At 35.8% G+C, this 16,650-nt stretch overlaps 1 protein-coding gene across 1 annotated transcript in view; it reads left to right on the forward strand.

Moving 5' to 3' along the window:
- Positions 1–8,609: 8,609 nt before the first annotated feature.
- Positions 8,610–16,650, forward strand: part of Smp_152000 (ubiquitin-specific peptidase 8 (C19 family)) — a gene marked incomplete at its 5' end in the record, with an annotated part of 43,644 nt that continues 35,603 nt past the window's right edge. Inside the window, 3 exons of the mRNA XM_018795124.1 lie at positions 8,610–8,618; positions 9,666–9,813; positions 13,638–13,918. Of these exons, the coding sequence (XP_018649468.1) occupies positions 8,610–8,618; positions 9,666–9,813; positions 13,638–13,918 (438 nt within the window). The remainder of the gene's footprint in view (positions 8,619–9,665; positions 9,814–13,637; positions 13,919–16,650) is intronic.

Consider the following 16,650-nt stretch of genomic DNA (forward strand, 5'->3'; position numbering starts at 1 on the left):
TTTTTTGTTGGGAGTGGGACCCCCGGTCCCCACAGGAGACGCGTGGGGGGCGGGCCCCGCGCGGCCTTTTTGTGGAGGATTTTTGACGTGTTAGCTCCGTTCTTCAAAAGTCCTTACCGCCGGAGACGGAAATCCGTGGGATAAGGCGAGGTGTGCATTTTTAGGGTCGACCTTTTCTAACCCCACCCCTCCTTGTGGGAAGGCAGCATCGCTGTCATGCTGGTTGTCTGAAGGAAACACCTTACTGCTTTCACACCTCTGTACAGTCAGCAGTACGACTTCGCCTTCGGACCTTGGGATTGCTGCTTTTAGTCTCACCGCTCTTCAACCGACCTGTCTGGCATGGTAAGACCTTGAGGAACGATTGTTCCAGCCAGCATAGCTCGATTGGATCATCACGATAGGCAAGCCCGACCACCACGTCAAGGTAGCAGCAACGGTCTTTATGAATAGATACCTGATACAATCAGGTATCTATTCATAAAGAGTGGGATTAATATGTATATAGAGATGGGTCTTTAATCAATACATGTGTTGCTGGAAATAACACTCTCTTCGACTGAATTTTCAGGAATTGATCTCCTACCAGAGGGTCCACTAATCGACTTAGAACAAGCAGATGACATAGTCCTGTTTGGTGAAGACGCTGACAAAATGCAGAGTCTTCTGTTAGAACTGAGTAATAATGCCAGGATGTTTGGGATGCGTTTCTCCCCCTCTAAATGTAAATTGTTACTCCAGGACTGGCCTGCGTCAACACCTGAACTAAGGATAAGGAGTGAAGTAGTCGAACGCGTCGACAACTTCACTTACCTTGGAAGTCTGATCAGCCCTAATGGGTTGGTGTCTGACGAAATCTCAGAACGGATTCAAAAAGCTCGTCTGGCTTTTGCAAACTTACGTCACCTATGGCGAAGACGAGATATCCGTCTATCAATTAAGGGACGAGTATACTGCACAGCAGTTTGCTCTGTTCTACTTTACGGCTGTGAAACATGGCCATTAAGAGTAGAAGATACTCGTAGGTTACTAGTATTTGACCACAGATGTCTTAGAAATATTGCTCGCATCTTCTGGGATCACCGGGTAAGTAATAATGAGGTTAGACGCAGGGTATTAGGGAATGATGGTAAATCAGTTGATGAGGTCATGAATCTTCATCGACTGAGATGCTTAGGCCACGTGTTACGTATGCCTGAACACTGATTACCACGACGCGCTATGCTGACTAGTGTGTAGGGGATGGTTGGAAGAGAGTTAGGGGCGGCCAAACCAAAACGTGACATCAGTGCTTGAAGTCACTAACTTCTAATCTGAGCCATGTTGGCAGATGCGGACTACTTGGTTGTGGTCCGCGTGACTATCGTAACCAGTGGTTGGAGACTCTCGGTGACATGGCTCAGAATCGATCACAATGGCGTAGGTGTATACACTCTTTATCTCCCCTTAAACCTTGAGATTAAAATTGCTTCATAACGTTCTTCCTTCCTATACTATATCCTTATATACAACCTTTCATTTATATATTACCACCACTAAATGAACTACTTCTATGAATCCGGTGTTCATTGTGTTGTGCTAACGAGGTATGGCAACTTGGACTGATGCATAAACGTGCCTGGTCCTACGTTGTCGCTGACTGACTGATTAGGCTGATTGTCACAAAGTATCTATGTATCTTGTATGTGTTTTTACCACTGAATACAAAGTTTATTCATTCTACCGTTTACTAGTCATTATGATTGTCAGTAAGTCATATTCCTACTTTGTTTCCTTTTAAGTAGCTAACCTAACACGACTTCTAGTATCTCCAAACTCATGTATCTATCTATCTATCTATCTATCTATCTATCTATCTATCTATATATATATATATATATATATATATATATATATATATATATATATATATATAGTATAAAACTGTTACGTGGGCTTGAAGAGGAAGGGTTTGTACAGATTTTCACATTATTTTCGTTGGTTATTTCTTTATCCAGAACATCTCTTTCAGTAAATCGTTTATCAGAGGATACTGTCTTCAGTATAAATTAATGTTACTTATAAAATGAACAAGAAACAACTATATCTAGCTCATTCTGTGGATGAGTTAAAAAAGCTTTCGAAAATAAATATCAGATCAACTGTACCTGCAGTCTTACAACGTGAAATGTCTTTATTAAAATGTCAGGCTAATGAAGTTTGGGAGCATGATGAAGAGCGTGCCTATGTATTATTTATGAAGTATTTTGAATATTATGACAAGTTAAAACGTTTAACGGGCAATAAATGCTCTGTAAGTTACCATGTACATTAATTATTAAATTTTTATGTAAAGGCATTGCTGAAAAATGAATTATTGTCCTCCATTGAACGTGCTGAAATTTTACGTGATAGTCTAAAAGCTAGATATGAAGATCTAAGTCGTCAGACTTTACCCGATGTAAAAAGGACCATTGAACCTCAACAAAATCATAAACCAGGTAATTTAATTATCATAAGATAATGTAGACCCCTTACTTAGATAAACCACAGAATGTGATCAGTTCATTTTGGATACAGACAAATGAATTAGCAGAACTTATTAAAAAGCAACATAAGTTTTTGCTGATTGATGCTCGTTCGAAAATCGAGTTTGAACAATGCCGAATTGCATTTGATAATACTATCAACTTACCATATGATATTATAAAACGTGGGTAAGTAACCTATGCGAAATTCGAGAGGCTGTTTTCTCAATTATTCTTTTAAATTCAATTTGATAACATTGGTTAAACTACTCATCGCTTTTGTTTGTATTCGTAAACAACTGTTTATCTGACCCTTTAGAAATAGGTATTTACAACCATTGATTTAGTATGATCAACTATTCTTATTTTCTAAATGTATTTCCCGTTACGACCCAGTTATTAGTCAAACAACAAAAACGCAGGAAACATTGACCAACTGTTTTGTCTGATTTTCATGCACATTTTAGATTTCCTTTCCGAATTTTCTGAATTCATATCTTTCATACTTTGTGTTAGGATTGTTGATGAACTAATGTAGCTCATTAGCCAAGTAATGACATGTCTGCTTAAAATTAAGTCGCATTTCGTTTGGAAATTCTCTGTATATGGATATTCGTCACAAATTAATCTCTCGCCGTGATACTTAAAGGCCGTGGATTCAACTCCTGGTGGGGTGGTGGGTAAGCACTTTTTAGAAGTCCCATACTTGAATGAAACATCTGTCTAGTGCTACCTTGTTTTCTAGAGTATCCCAAACGCAACCAATTTGTGATGAGCACTACCTGAAAATTAAGCTAATCTCCACGAAACCTCTTCATATAAGCGAGCTATATCTCAACAATACTATCGAACCCCGTTTAAAAAGACCCTTTAAATCTTCATTTTTATCCGTGTTTGAAAATCCGAATTCCGCTCTCTAATAATTGCATTCTTAGTTTCTGTTTCTCACTGTGCAAGATTATTACCTACTGTATTCTCACAAATTTTTCACCATTTACGACCAATATAAACGGAAAATATATTTATTCAGTGTTTATTATCATTTTGATTGTTTTGGGGTTTGGATAAGAGAATAATACATGGAGTGCTGCAAATTTGAGCTATTAGTCATTACGTTTATCGAGTCTAGTTAAATTGCGTGACAGTCGTGGCGTACACAAACGTACTTGATGTGTCAGTTAGATATAATGTTTTCAATTCATAACTAAGTGAATAGAAGTCAAGTCCCTAACTCTGAGCCCTACGTTTATCTTTAAATTACATCACCAAGTTGATTCCACGGACTAACAATTTAAATTTCTGTATATTTATTCATCGATGCTATGGGTGTTGTTTCTACTTCAGAACACTCTTCTGATTTTAGAACTAGTAAATTCTTCCTTAAACCTTTAATAGCTGCTCTCAAATGAACTGCGCTACGTTTTACAGGTAAACATTTATCCAGTGAATTTAAACTTATCAAAGCATGTTAGTACTAAAGCCTACTCGGTTTTTACCAAGTATACTATCGTATAGTAGGACCACAAAGCTAGTAATACTGACGTTACGAGCGAGCTACTAGGTAAAAACAACCCTAATGATGAGGCCATAAACCCTCTTCGACCGGGATGACTGTGGTATTTGTTCACGTCTGTAGCTACTACTTATGACGATGACCAATTTTGTTTGGCCTTGGCGTAGGTTAAAAAAGAGTCAGTCACAGGTAAGCGGAAACATTGTATAAATTCATAAATTGGTCTAAGCCATGTCCAAAGATGGAAGCCTCTTAAGTGCGACTCACATAATACTTATAATTAATGTTTGGAGATGTTGAACGATATGAATGGGAGTCAATCACATTTGCACAATTGTATTCATTCACGAAGTTCCTCTAGATTTCGTGTTCACTGTTATTCCGACTCCTTAACTTCTCGATTTTATTGACTCTTCTTCTACTGTGTTTTTTGGTGTTTAACTTTTCACTTTTCCGTTTTCCTCATCCTGTCAACTTCTCTCATCACGCTGGGATGTTTCATCCCAGATCAACATGCATTTACGACCAAATCCTACGCTTAGTATGAATGACTGAATTATTTAATATGTTTCCCTCACCTGATAAGACTATCACAATAAGTTAGACGTATAAGTCGTCATCGATCAGCTTATTAAAATCGAAATCAGAATACACAAGATCTGTATTCGTTAGCATTTATTGTATTACAGTAATCTATGGATAAGAAAGGAATGGGATAAAACGTCACATCAAATTTTAATTCAGTGTGAGATATATTGAATACAATGTTCTTTTCAATACTTTATCATAAAATTTGTTTAGTGTGTCATACAGCATACGTGTTGTATTAACTCTTTATAAAATCCAGTTTTATATTTCACCTATTTCGGTTATACATGATATTCATTAACTAATAATCAAGCGTCAGAAGAATCAATATATAAGTTTGTGTGTTTGTGTATGTGCCTACATCCCGGAGTTGATGCTCATTCCGGGATTTGAACCCAGTACCACTCGCTTCAAACGCCGTCGCGATAGTGTAAATATGTTGCAAAGAAAACGGGCCTCAATATATGGATGATATTATCTTTGCGCGAGATGATGATACCGCAGACTATTCAAATCTCAGTTAATCAGTTGTTGGAGAGTTCATCCTCCCTTTCGAAACGCTATCATATGGCCATGTGTATATAGCTATTTTCAGGGAAGTCCTACTCACTGCCTTCTTGCGGCGAGTGTGTTTTCTACGAAATTGAAAGGACTAAAAGTGAAGCTCCGGCGTTTAAACCGAGTAAAATCCGCATAGGGGAGTTAGAAAACCCTGATTTCAAAGCAACGGTGCACATCGGCTCCAAGATCCTGAGGTAACAAATGGTGTATGAACCTATTATTGATCACTGGCTACCATGGGACCGCATCTTTTAACGTTGCTTCAGTGCCATATGGATTAAACCTCCAGGTCAAAGGCCCGGGGAGTTGGCCCCTCAGAAAACCATTTGTCTTGGTTTGAGTTTCGGTGCTGTATCAGAGTTCACACACAAATCCAATGATTTGTGTGGCTCATGTATATTTTGGTGCCTCCTTATACCAGTGTTTATGTATTAAAATGGATAAATCAATGAGTTAGAAATTAATGTTCGTAAGTGTGAAATAGGCTTTACTACTTTTGAACTGCGAGTTATTTTTGTAAGACTGGCGAGTTTTTGCTTGGATTCACCCTTTGCGATAATACTTTGGAAATATTCGAGAAGTGTGTATATATGAACAGTTTTGTAAGTGGCTGGTAATGGTTTGGTAGAAGGTCCAATAGAATAGCTTATGCCATTCCTTTTTAACTTTCCCATCGATGACATGCTGCAAGTAGCTGTTATAGAAATAGGTGGTGGTGTGGATGGATGTGCAGGAAGAATGTGGCGCAGTCGTGATGTTAGTCTGGCTATGAAAGATCGGGTTTAGATTGCCAATAAGAACAGTCCTTCTCCGTGCTTGTAAAATATAACTCCTCTGGATTGAAGATGTTAAACGACTGTATTCACTCATCGTTGTCTCCGAAGGACTGCTGATATCTTGTAGTAATACCATGTTAGTAATGTTGAGGTTCGGCAATTTGTGTCCAGATGTAGTAACTAATTCAATTGGTGTTACTTTCTTGAAATACCGGTCTTGTTATGTTGGACACGCTGTACGGGTTTCATCCCAGCGAATTCTGTATCGTGCATTACTTACTGACCCTGAGATGGGATGTAAAATACGGAGTGGTGGTCAGCTTATGATATGGCACTGTTGTATGCAAGCTTTATAGGATTAGCATCCATCACGTCTCCATGGTTGAAGTCCTAGAGACACTGCAGCTCAGTGGCCTAAAAATTTATCATGGTTGGCTAAGAACGGAATCCAATGACAACCCTACTTTTTTTCTTTTACATCCTTGATAAAGGTGATAAGAACTCCTGTCGGTGAAGGAATTCTTTCTTGATTGCATTTTTGGATGAACCGTGTGTCTTAGTAGATACTATTCTTAAAGTTGAAATTATGAATCACTTGAAGCTAGACCACTATAGAAAACCTGGAAGCACTGGACGGCCGTTTCGTCCTATTTTGGGACTTCAAAGCAGTGCGCATCCATGATCCCACCTCGCGTGATTCGAACCCAGGACCTATCAGTCTCGCGCGCGAGCGCTTAACTACTAGACCAGTGAACGGGCTGGCATCCAACGGTGTTAATGTCTAACTTCAGCCAATCCACGAAATTGAGCAATCGTCCACCATTGTCTTCAGTGATCTAGCTTCAATTGATTCGTGATTTCAACTATAAAATTACTAAAATCTCCACAAACCCCCTTCAGATAATATTCTTGTTCATTTATTTATTGTACTACCCTCCTTTGCTTTATTTCTTCGCTTCACAAGTGTAACATATTTCCTTGGGTGCCCCATTTTACCATTAAATATTCCATAGATAAATAAATAAATTACTCAGTGGTTGGTAACGTTATTTGACATAGTTGATTTTGCGTCCTTGACCTGTCTACCCACTTTCGTGCAGAGGATAACTCGTCTAATGTAGACTAAGACCTTGACGCGATAGGCTGACTGGCTTAACCTTGAGACTAGTATTCGTGAGTTCGAAGTGATATCAACTGCTTGGGGTAGAGAGACGAAAACTATTCTATCACCTAATTGACTGACAAGCACACGCTCGCGGGAGAGAGAAGACAAAGTCAACTGGAGCACTACTCGACTTATTTCCAATTCCGATCTGGATCCCGACTTCAGATTAATGTAAAAAGATACATGAATAAATAGATGACTAATCTGACCACAACGCACAACAATTAGGAAAATACAGTTATGTCCAAAACTGGGGATTGGAGTAGAAAATAGAGTATCAAGGATTACGTTTAAATTACAATAGCTTTGGAACAGAAAAGCCTATGGCAATGAATCATACATCAAGCGAAAGCTTATGGTCTGTAGAATAGACTAGGGACAAAAGTAAATGTAGTTGTTTTACAAGCTTTGAATTGAATGAAATAACGTCCCTACAAATAGCTTTCGTAGTTTGTCAAGGCTTCTTGTTTCTCTGTTCACATCAGTTGAGATCAGAAGTCAGTGACAATCGTGCTACTGTTTTTTTCATAAAAGGTAATATATACTTTTTGACCAAACAGAATTTAAATTATTTTCTTGGTTAAACTGTAATTTTTAATGAACACTATCCTTGTTTATTCGTTTATTAAATTTATAAATGTTCCTTCTCTGACGTCTTTAGGAGATTTCCAATTGGCTTCAAGTAACATGTATTTTAATACTCTTTTCTACCATGCCTTAATGCTTTATATAAACAAATAAATTACTACTGGTTTCTTAGTGTATAATCGGAATAACATAATTACGAAACAACAAAACTGTTTTCGTAAATATAAACAACTTGATACCATTATGCTTTCCAATCTAGTTAGTCCAATTGCGGAGTTCTTGTTGTCAATCTGTACAACAACTATCGGGGCCTATTTCATGTAGAAGTGAACTTTTCATTTATTCTACATGTGTTATATCAGTTTTGTTTTGATCACATTTTTCATAATTGGTTTCCTTCGTATTTTTTCCTGTATTTGCCCTTGGATTCACGTTTATTGTCTTTTTCAGTTGATCTCTGACTCATCAACTGTCTTCTCCCATGTGTTTGAATGGATTAATCCTATTTTGATGTACTTATTAATTACCAGTCGATCTTATTGCCATACTTTTAGAACCTCTGGTATTCTCCAGGCTTTCTCAATACGTATTTTTGAAGTTTCTTCAGTCGAGTTCATGTTCATGGTTGTCTGTATGCACTAATATTATGACATATCGCTTCACTGCTAATCTATATACATGTATGTATATTTTGCCAGTTGCTTAAGTTGTTCACAGTTATTTTTTTCTCTCCAAACTTTAGGACTACAGTAAATAATATCTCTGATTATTTACAAAAGAATGATTTCTTTAAAAAACTTTGGGATAATCGGTCTAAATTCGATGACATAATACTATTGGATGAGAATGGATTCGATTCAGATCAGTCAGTTTTAAATAAAAACCATCCTTTGCAAATTCTTAAGGATGCTATGTTAAAGGTACGATAAAATCTTATTTCAATCTGATTATATACTGTAAAAGGTATTTGTGACAGTTTTGTTTCCCACTATAACTAATCCACACTGAAGTTAGCTATTTAAATTCTTCACCTGCGATATTTATGAAAGATAAAGTTTATGTTTATTTCGGCTGTTTGCTGAGTTTATTAATGAAAGTCTCATAAGTTTTATATGGACTATTTATACTGAAATTATATGTCTCATATAACTTATTTTTGATGCTTACAATATGTTGCTTGCTTGGAAATATTCTACAATATATGGATATTTAAATGACACAGTGGACCGAATATTCAGTACAATACCTTCTAATCCAAGCTTAGTTAAATTGGTATGTCTCCCAAAAAGTCGTTTTCATCATAACTGTAGGAATGTTGCACTATGTATCGTTAGCCTTACACAACATCCAATAAAAGACCCTCAAATGTCATAATCATTGAGCTAACATTTAGCCACTGTGTTGGAATTCAATAATTTACCCTTTTCAACATCAGCGATTTGATACGACCGTACTATAATGTAATTGGTAGTTATCAACTTTACTTCTAATATAAGTGACCTTGTAGGTCATGTCTTTCCATCGAAAAATAACAATATTCATCTCAGTGCTTTGGATAGAATAGATTAGAGATGGATAAGTTTTAGTAAATTTCAAACTGGAGTACCTAAACTCATCTATAATCTGATTGGTCAAGATTTTAAACCCTAACTAATATTGTCATAGATGTTCAAAGAAATCCAAGATCGATTTTAACATTATATTTAACCTTTAGTTTATGCACTTAATTGGATCCTGAAGTGAAGCTTAAGGCTTTTTACTACCCTTTTTAGTTTTGTAAGTATCAGGATTATTAATAGGAGTCTAAAAGCTAGTTTCTGAGTCAGTTTCACGACTTTACATTTATGATACTCTTATCTGATATCTCTTGAGATTAGAAAGTATAGCTTTTAAGTATGTATATTGCGACGATGTTCACTACGCTTTTTGATATTGTTCTCTGTGTTTTATTTTCCGTTTGATTCCAGTGGGATGCAGAGCAAGTTTTAACTGCTGAACCTAGAATACTTTTTAAGGGAATGAAAGATTTTCGAATGCGTTATCCTCCACTTCTCATTCAAACAACCATATCATTTAATCAAAAAGACTCCAGACAAATAAACCCTCAATTAGAAGGTAATCGTTGGAGATTCATTAATTTTGTTATACTTTCCTTCATCTGAATTTATCGTTCATTTCACTGTTGGAGAGACCCAGAATATTCCTTGGAAAAACTCAAAGGAGCCCTGAAAACACTGGAAAACATTTTATCCAATCAGCATCAAATAGAAGTTTCTCAGAAACATCTAGAGAGCGAAGAGTCACATGTGACACTTCTAATTGGATGATTACCTATCGTGCTACTATGTTTACTAGGGTTCCAGAACCTTCCAGGAACCCAAGGCCATCTGAAATGCTATAAATACCCTCAATTTTCTGTACATAACTGACCTTAGAGTAGAGCGTTATTCCCATATTTCGCTCCTTTTCTCTCGTGTTCAAGTTGTTGTGTAGAGTTCGTCTGGAGTTATTACAAGAGTTTAGGAAACTGAATCAAGCGTTCAGTCAGAAGATTCATCATTCATCGTCAAAATTTCGTGTATTTTTCATATATCTTTTTGGATCAGTGAGAACTCATAATGGACAAGTATCTCATACTAAATTTATCTACTGCATGAATATATATTAAAATTAAATACAAGGTTAGGGTAACTAATAAGTTTTCTAAATTAAATTTCTTGTTTATAGGTACATATAAATGCTCTTTAATGCGACTAAAATTTATGACACCGTTAAATAAGTTAGCTGTCACCAATAAGAATGAATGATGGTCGTAAAATATCACTATCTAACTAAAGTTGGCAATGCAAACTATGGAGTCCCAACTCAGTGGTCTTAGGGTTAGTCACTCCCTAAGAGGTTTGATTGTTCTGGGTTCAGTCCCTATCAGAGTCATAAATGCGTGTCACTGAGGACTTCGGTACTTGGACGAGGTAACTATCTCGCATTCCGTAGTTTTCAGTGGTTTGCCAGTCAAATTCAGTTCATAATTTAAACTAGAAGTTATATTTCGTGAATCCCATGCTTCACAATGTATTGTACCATGGGAGGTGGTAGATAGAGATACACAAAAATTTTTTAAATCGTCTCAAATCAACAGAAGTTTACAGCCTCAATAACCTATGTATCACCTTCATCTAATAGATTAGGTCAAGGATTAGGACTGCTCACCCCATGAATTCAATATATGAAGATAATTATTCAGAAACATGCATGACTGAGTAAATACGAATTACATACATCTTTCAGTGGTTTCACGCATGTAAGATCATAAAGCGCGAACTGTTATGCAGTATTCTCATACTTTAAGAAGCAGGAAGTCAACTTGCATGCGGTGCTAGTGATCCAAGCTGATTTTACTGAAATCAGTCTATGTAAACTGAGTAGTGAAAGCTGATAGACTTCTAACCGGTTGGTTGTATCTATTTTAAGATTTTGTCAATCAGAAAGACGCTAGGGTTAGGGTGATTCATAAGTGAAGTGATAAGTTTATCTAACTAAATGGTTTCCTATCATCATAAGTTAACAGGGTAAACAATCCTGCAAGTAGCATTTTGGATTACTAAAATTGTTGAGAAGATAGTTTTTGTCGGCATTTTTATTAAACAGGCAAATATTGTCTGAGGAATCCAAATCGTTTACCGATTCTCCAGACAAGTATTCGGCTTCTCATATTTCAGATGGAGTATATCGAAAGATAAATAACGTTGATAAGTGGTATATCTCAGACACTGTTCATTGTAGTTAATTCAGATGATAATTCTCTTTTTAGGTTTGACCTGTGTAAACATTTTGTAATTGATGGTTTTCGGTAAGGTAAGTACATTAACCTCATAAAGGCTCTCTATTCGAACACAACTGGTCGAGTTAGAGCTTATGGCGAACTGTCATCAGACTTGATTGCCTCAAGTGGTATTCGTCAGGGCTGTCCACTCTCTCCATTCTTGTTCAACTTTGTCATTGACTTGCTTTTAGAGATAACACTTTCATCATCTAAATCTTCAGGAGTTGGACTTTTACCGGGAGACTCACTTGTTGACTTAGAATACACCGATAACATAGTTCTATTTGGTGAAGACGCTGACAAAATGCAGTCTTCTGACTACTATAAGCAACTATGTAGGCATGTTCGGGATGCGATTCTCCTCATCGTAATGAAAAATTTTACTTCGGGATTGGGTTGCATTGACACCTGAACTAATGAAGTGAAGTAGTTGAGCGTGTTGAATGCTTCACTTATCTTGAGAGTCTCATCAGCCCTTGTGGTCTGGTGTGTGACTAAGTCTCAGCACGGATACAAAAGGCTCGTCTAGCTTTCGCCAACTTGCGTCATTTATGGAGTAGGCGAGATGTCCGTCTAGCAAACAAAGGACGGGTTTACTGTGCAGCAGTTCGTTCCATCCTACTTTATGGTAATGAAACATGGCCGGTAAGAGTAGAGGATTTTCGTAGGCTGCTAGTATTCAATCATAGGTATCGTCGAAGCATTGCTCGTATATCCTGGGACCACCGAGTAAGCAATGCAGTTGTTGTTAGGAAACGGGTACTAGGTAAGTATGGCAAATCGATTGATGAAATAGTGAAACTTCATCAGTTGAGATGCCTGGGACACGTGTTACGTATGTCCAACCACCGACTGCCCCGATGTGTAATGTGTTATGGTGTAGGAGTAGGTTGGAAGAAAGCTAGGGGCGGCCAGACCAAAACGTGGCATAAATCGATGAAGTCACTGACAAGTGGACTGAGCCATGTTGGTAGGTGTAGACTACCTGGTTGGGATCCGCGAGATGATAACAGCCGATGGTTAGAGACCTTGAGTGACATGGCTCAAAATCGTTTGCAATGGCGAAGGTGTTCTGCCAAATTCCAATCTTCTGAATTCTTTATGTCTCTATTTTTTTCTCTTTCCAAACTTATTTCACTGCATTATACTCCTTGAATAACATCTTCAAACCCTAATCTTTCACATTACTACTTAAACTCTTACTACTTCTACCACTATGAGATTTGAATCGACAACTGTATCGCTGTGCTAATGTGTTATGGCAACTCGAACTGATGTACGTACGTACGAGGTTCTACGTTGTGAATGACTGGCTGGTAAGGTGGCCTGTTGATCAATAGAGTCGAGTGGTACCTTCAGATTAAGGAATAAAATCGAATAATCCTTGACAGTCTGATAACGGACGTGTCTTATATATTTTAGCGTAATTGCTTAATTGTGGTGCTTTCAGTCTAAATTCTTGGAACACCCTGGCTATCATTTTAAAATATGAAACTTTTAAATATTTGTCCTCATTTTTAATTGGTAAGCTTGTCTTTGTCTGCTGGTGTGTGGCCTATGCTCCTCCACGAGGGGTAACAGGCGTAAGTAAATAGGTTGTTTTTGTAAAGTTGAATCATTATCTTCTTCCATTCTACTACCTTTTATTTATATTCACAAGCTCCTGTTGTTCGTTTAGTTATTTTAATTTTTAATGTGGTCGTGTAATCATTGGTAAAATAAATAGATTTTCTACTTGTAAATAATTTACATAGTGAATTATTTTCGAAGAATTTTCTGAGTGTTTTGTAGCCATCATAAAGATCCATCTGATCTACAGGTTCAAACATTCATATCACAGCAACTAATGATGTAGCTTTTTATTGATCATGCCTAGGAAACGAACACTACTTACTATGCACGGTACTGTTGCGTAATTTACTTTTATGATTACATTATATTCACCTATTAAGAGATTTCAATCACAACAAAGTATCAATTAATTTCGGTAACTATTTAGATGGCAATTAGCATAAAATGAACATAGATTTATGCTTAGTTAATAACAGTTAGATAATATCAATGGTTTTCGGTTGACTAACGTAATTTTGTTCTTCATTTAATTTTTCTTTGAAAGCTCCTAAATTCCAATATCCAGACTTGAATATCCGTGAAGAACAATTACCTACTGTTAATTTGGCTGATTTGTTGGCTTCTCAAAGTAAAGATCCTACATTGTCCTTTAAAACTATTCAAAATGGACGTACTGGGATGAATGATGGAACTAGTTCTGTATTTAAACGTCCACTAGCACCTAAACCATCCACATTCAACAATCGTGTACAGTATACTCCTAAAATGATGTCCAGCCAGTCTCCAGAAATATCCCTTAACAACATTAGACAAACCAACTCTCCAGTAAGTATTTTACACTGTATAATTCCGAATAATTATGATTAATGTTTGAATTACCTGTCGCTTGATAGAAATTAGTTACTAAGCATGTCCCAATGACTGCCAAATAATTAGGATATTGTCACTGAAGTAAGTGGCTCAGTAAAGGCAGCACTCTGCATTTTATGTTTTGTAGTCTCATGTGAGATGCTATAGATATTATTCTCAATACTCCTGAACCACCCAACCAAATCAAAAATCCTGAAAAAATTCGTGCTTATGAATAGAGATTACATGTTTGTTGACGTTTGTAGTCATCAAATACTCCCTGCTGACCTCTATGAAATGTTCGACATATAATGACTGCTACATCAGATTATCTAACTATATTCGACTACTTATTGGGTAAAGTTAAGCCAATACTCAAAAAATAAACTATTCAATGAATAATTTAATCTGATTTTTCATGAGATCATTCACTTCTTGGTGATAAATTACCTTAATTCATGCATTAAATGAATCTGTTATGAATCTAAAAACCAGCATTTTACTTGTTAGTATTTTGTGGTAAACTTGTTAATGGATAACAGCAAACACGGTGTTGGAGATATAATTTCAGTCGAACATAATCTAATATAAATTAACTTCGAGATATGTCCTTTAATTAAACACCCATCCCACCTAACTGTTCGAATAAAACTATCGTAAGTTAAATTTAAAGCTTTAGGCTCTGGATAATAAAAATGAAAAAAAGTAGACTTATTAAATGACTTGGTCAAAACTACACCTGATTATATGACTAAAAACCCAAAATAAAACATCCAGTCGGTTCTAATCAACACATTGGAAAAGTGACTGTGATTATTAATGAAGAACACTCTGAACCTGAAATATCTTATTTTTCCTTACTTATTCATTCTATACTTTACCAAGTCTTCGTATTGTTTTCCTTGTATTTATTTAATGTGTATCAGAATAAACGAATACCATTCTTTTGTAGATCCTACTTTTTTTTCATCAGGTTATGATAATTGGGAATAAAACTAAAAACAAGATTGTTTATTTTAGTCATACAGTCTACATTGAACATAGTAGAATATTAAATTTCCGAAATATTGCTATATACTCTATAAACTAGTGGATAAAGCATTCAGTGTTTGAAACAAAATGTACAAGTTTCTAGTTCTAGTTTGAAAATCAGCACTGGGGTACAGGTATACCCAACTGAATCCCAAAATAAGACTAAATGCGCGTCCTAAAATCCCTTGTTTGCTTCAATTGGTAGACGAAGATGCTTAAATTTCATGGTAAAAAAATTGATTGGCTGTAGGGAACCAGTTATATGTTATACGGTTTTTGTTTTATTTTTTATGTCAGATAGATGAATATCGATGTCTAAACTAAACTCCTACAGTGAAAATATCTAGAACAAACATAAACGAATTACTTTATGCGAAATATCGTGCTGTTTTAATGATAATAGTAACGGTATATGTTTGATTATGGTTAAGAATTCTCAGCATAAAATGTATGCAATTACAATAAACTACCTTTCATATTCATTTAACTTATGAATATTTGACAAATATATCGTCAATTATTCTTTATCTCCAAACGTTTCCTATTAATATTGAATATAAAATATCTGACCCATGAGTTTCATTGTGATTGCCTCCCATTTCTTCAGAGGACAGACGAGAAAGAAAGTATGTCATTCACCGTTCTGGCAGTTTTGCAATATTCTTATAATGGACAAAAATTTTAACTAGGTCTCTGAATCATTATACTTAGCCAATCGTATTTAAGAATCTCGCTTCCCCTATCCTAACTCAAGCATTTTACTCAATAGTACCATTCTGCTCAAACCCGACTACTCAAATATGTACTCCTCTATTACCGAACCAAAATCATAATTAATCCAATAAATATCGTTAAGTAATATATTAGGCCAGTTAATTAACGCTTATTTAACGTTGGTTAAATTGAAAACAATTATTTTTGCTACTCATTGATGCTAATACAAAACCAAATTATCGTGATGATAAATGTTTAGGGTTTTCTTGTAAGGAAACACACGAAACTGTATAAATCAGGAACTACTGAAAAATAATTGTAGTTCATACGGATATTCGTCATTATTCGCATGAATATTTGGATAGAAATTGGGTGCCGAATATATAGGAAACGTTATTTGTGAAAATCATATTTGAAAACATCTCAGTGATTGCACTTTAAACAATTCCAACGTTTCTTCGAGCATACTCGTATGAACCTCATCAAGACATTAATCAAAATTTCAAATTGTTTAAATTTACAATCGCTGAGATTATTTCAAATATAATTTTCAAAAATAATTGAAGCTCAGTTGGATGAACTGATTGGATTTATGTTTACATGGAGGCAAGTATCCTTACAGACTCCATGAGACTTAGTTATTTCGGTAAGAGTATCCAGACATGTCCAACATTTTTCTGCATAGTTGTAGCTAGTTAAATACATTATTAAATCGTTTATTGTTATTATTTTTACTATTATTACCATTATTTCACTACGTCAGCAATGAAATTAGTCAGTTTGGTTACAAAATCAATCAGTCATATTGATTACCACTTGAGACAGTTATATTTATTGTCATTAAAATGTGCTAATTCCTAAATTAAAAGCGGAGAAAATTGAGAGCTTGTTTCGCTATTAAGATGTGTTATTTATATGTCATTTTTTTATTAAATCGAACACATGAACGTTGGTATGACAAG

This window comes from Schistosoma mansoni, chromosome 1 (genome assembly GCF_000237925.1).
Source record: "Schistosoma mansoni strain Puerto Rico chromosome 1, complete genome".
NCBI lineage: Eukaryota > Metazoa > Platyhelminthes > Trematoda > Strigeidida > Schistosomatidae > Schistosoma > Schistosoma mansoni.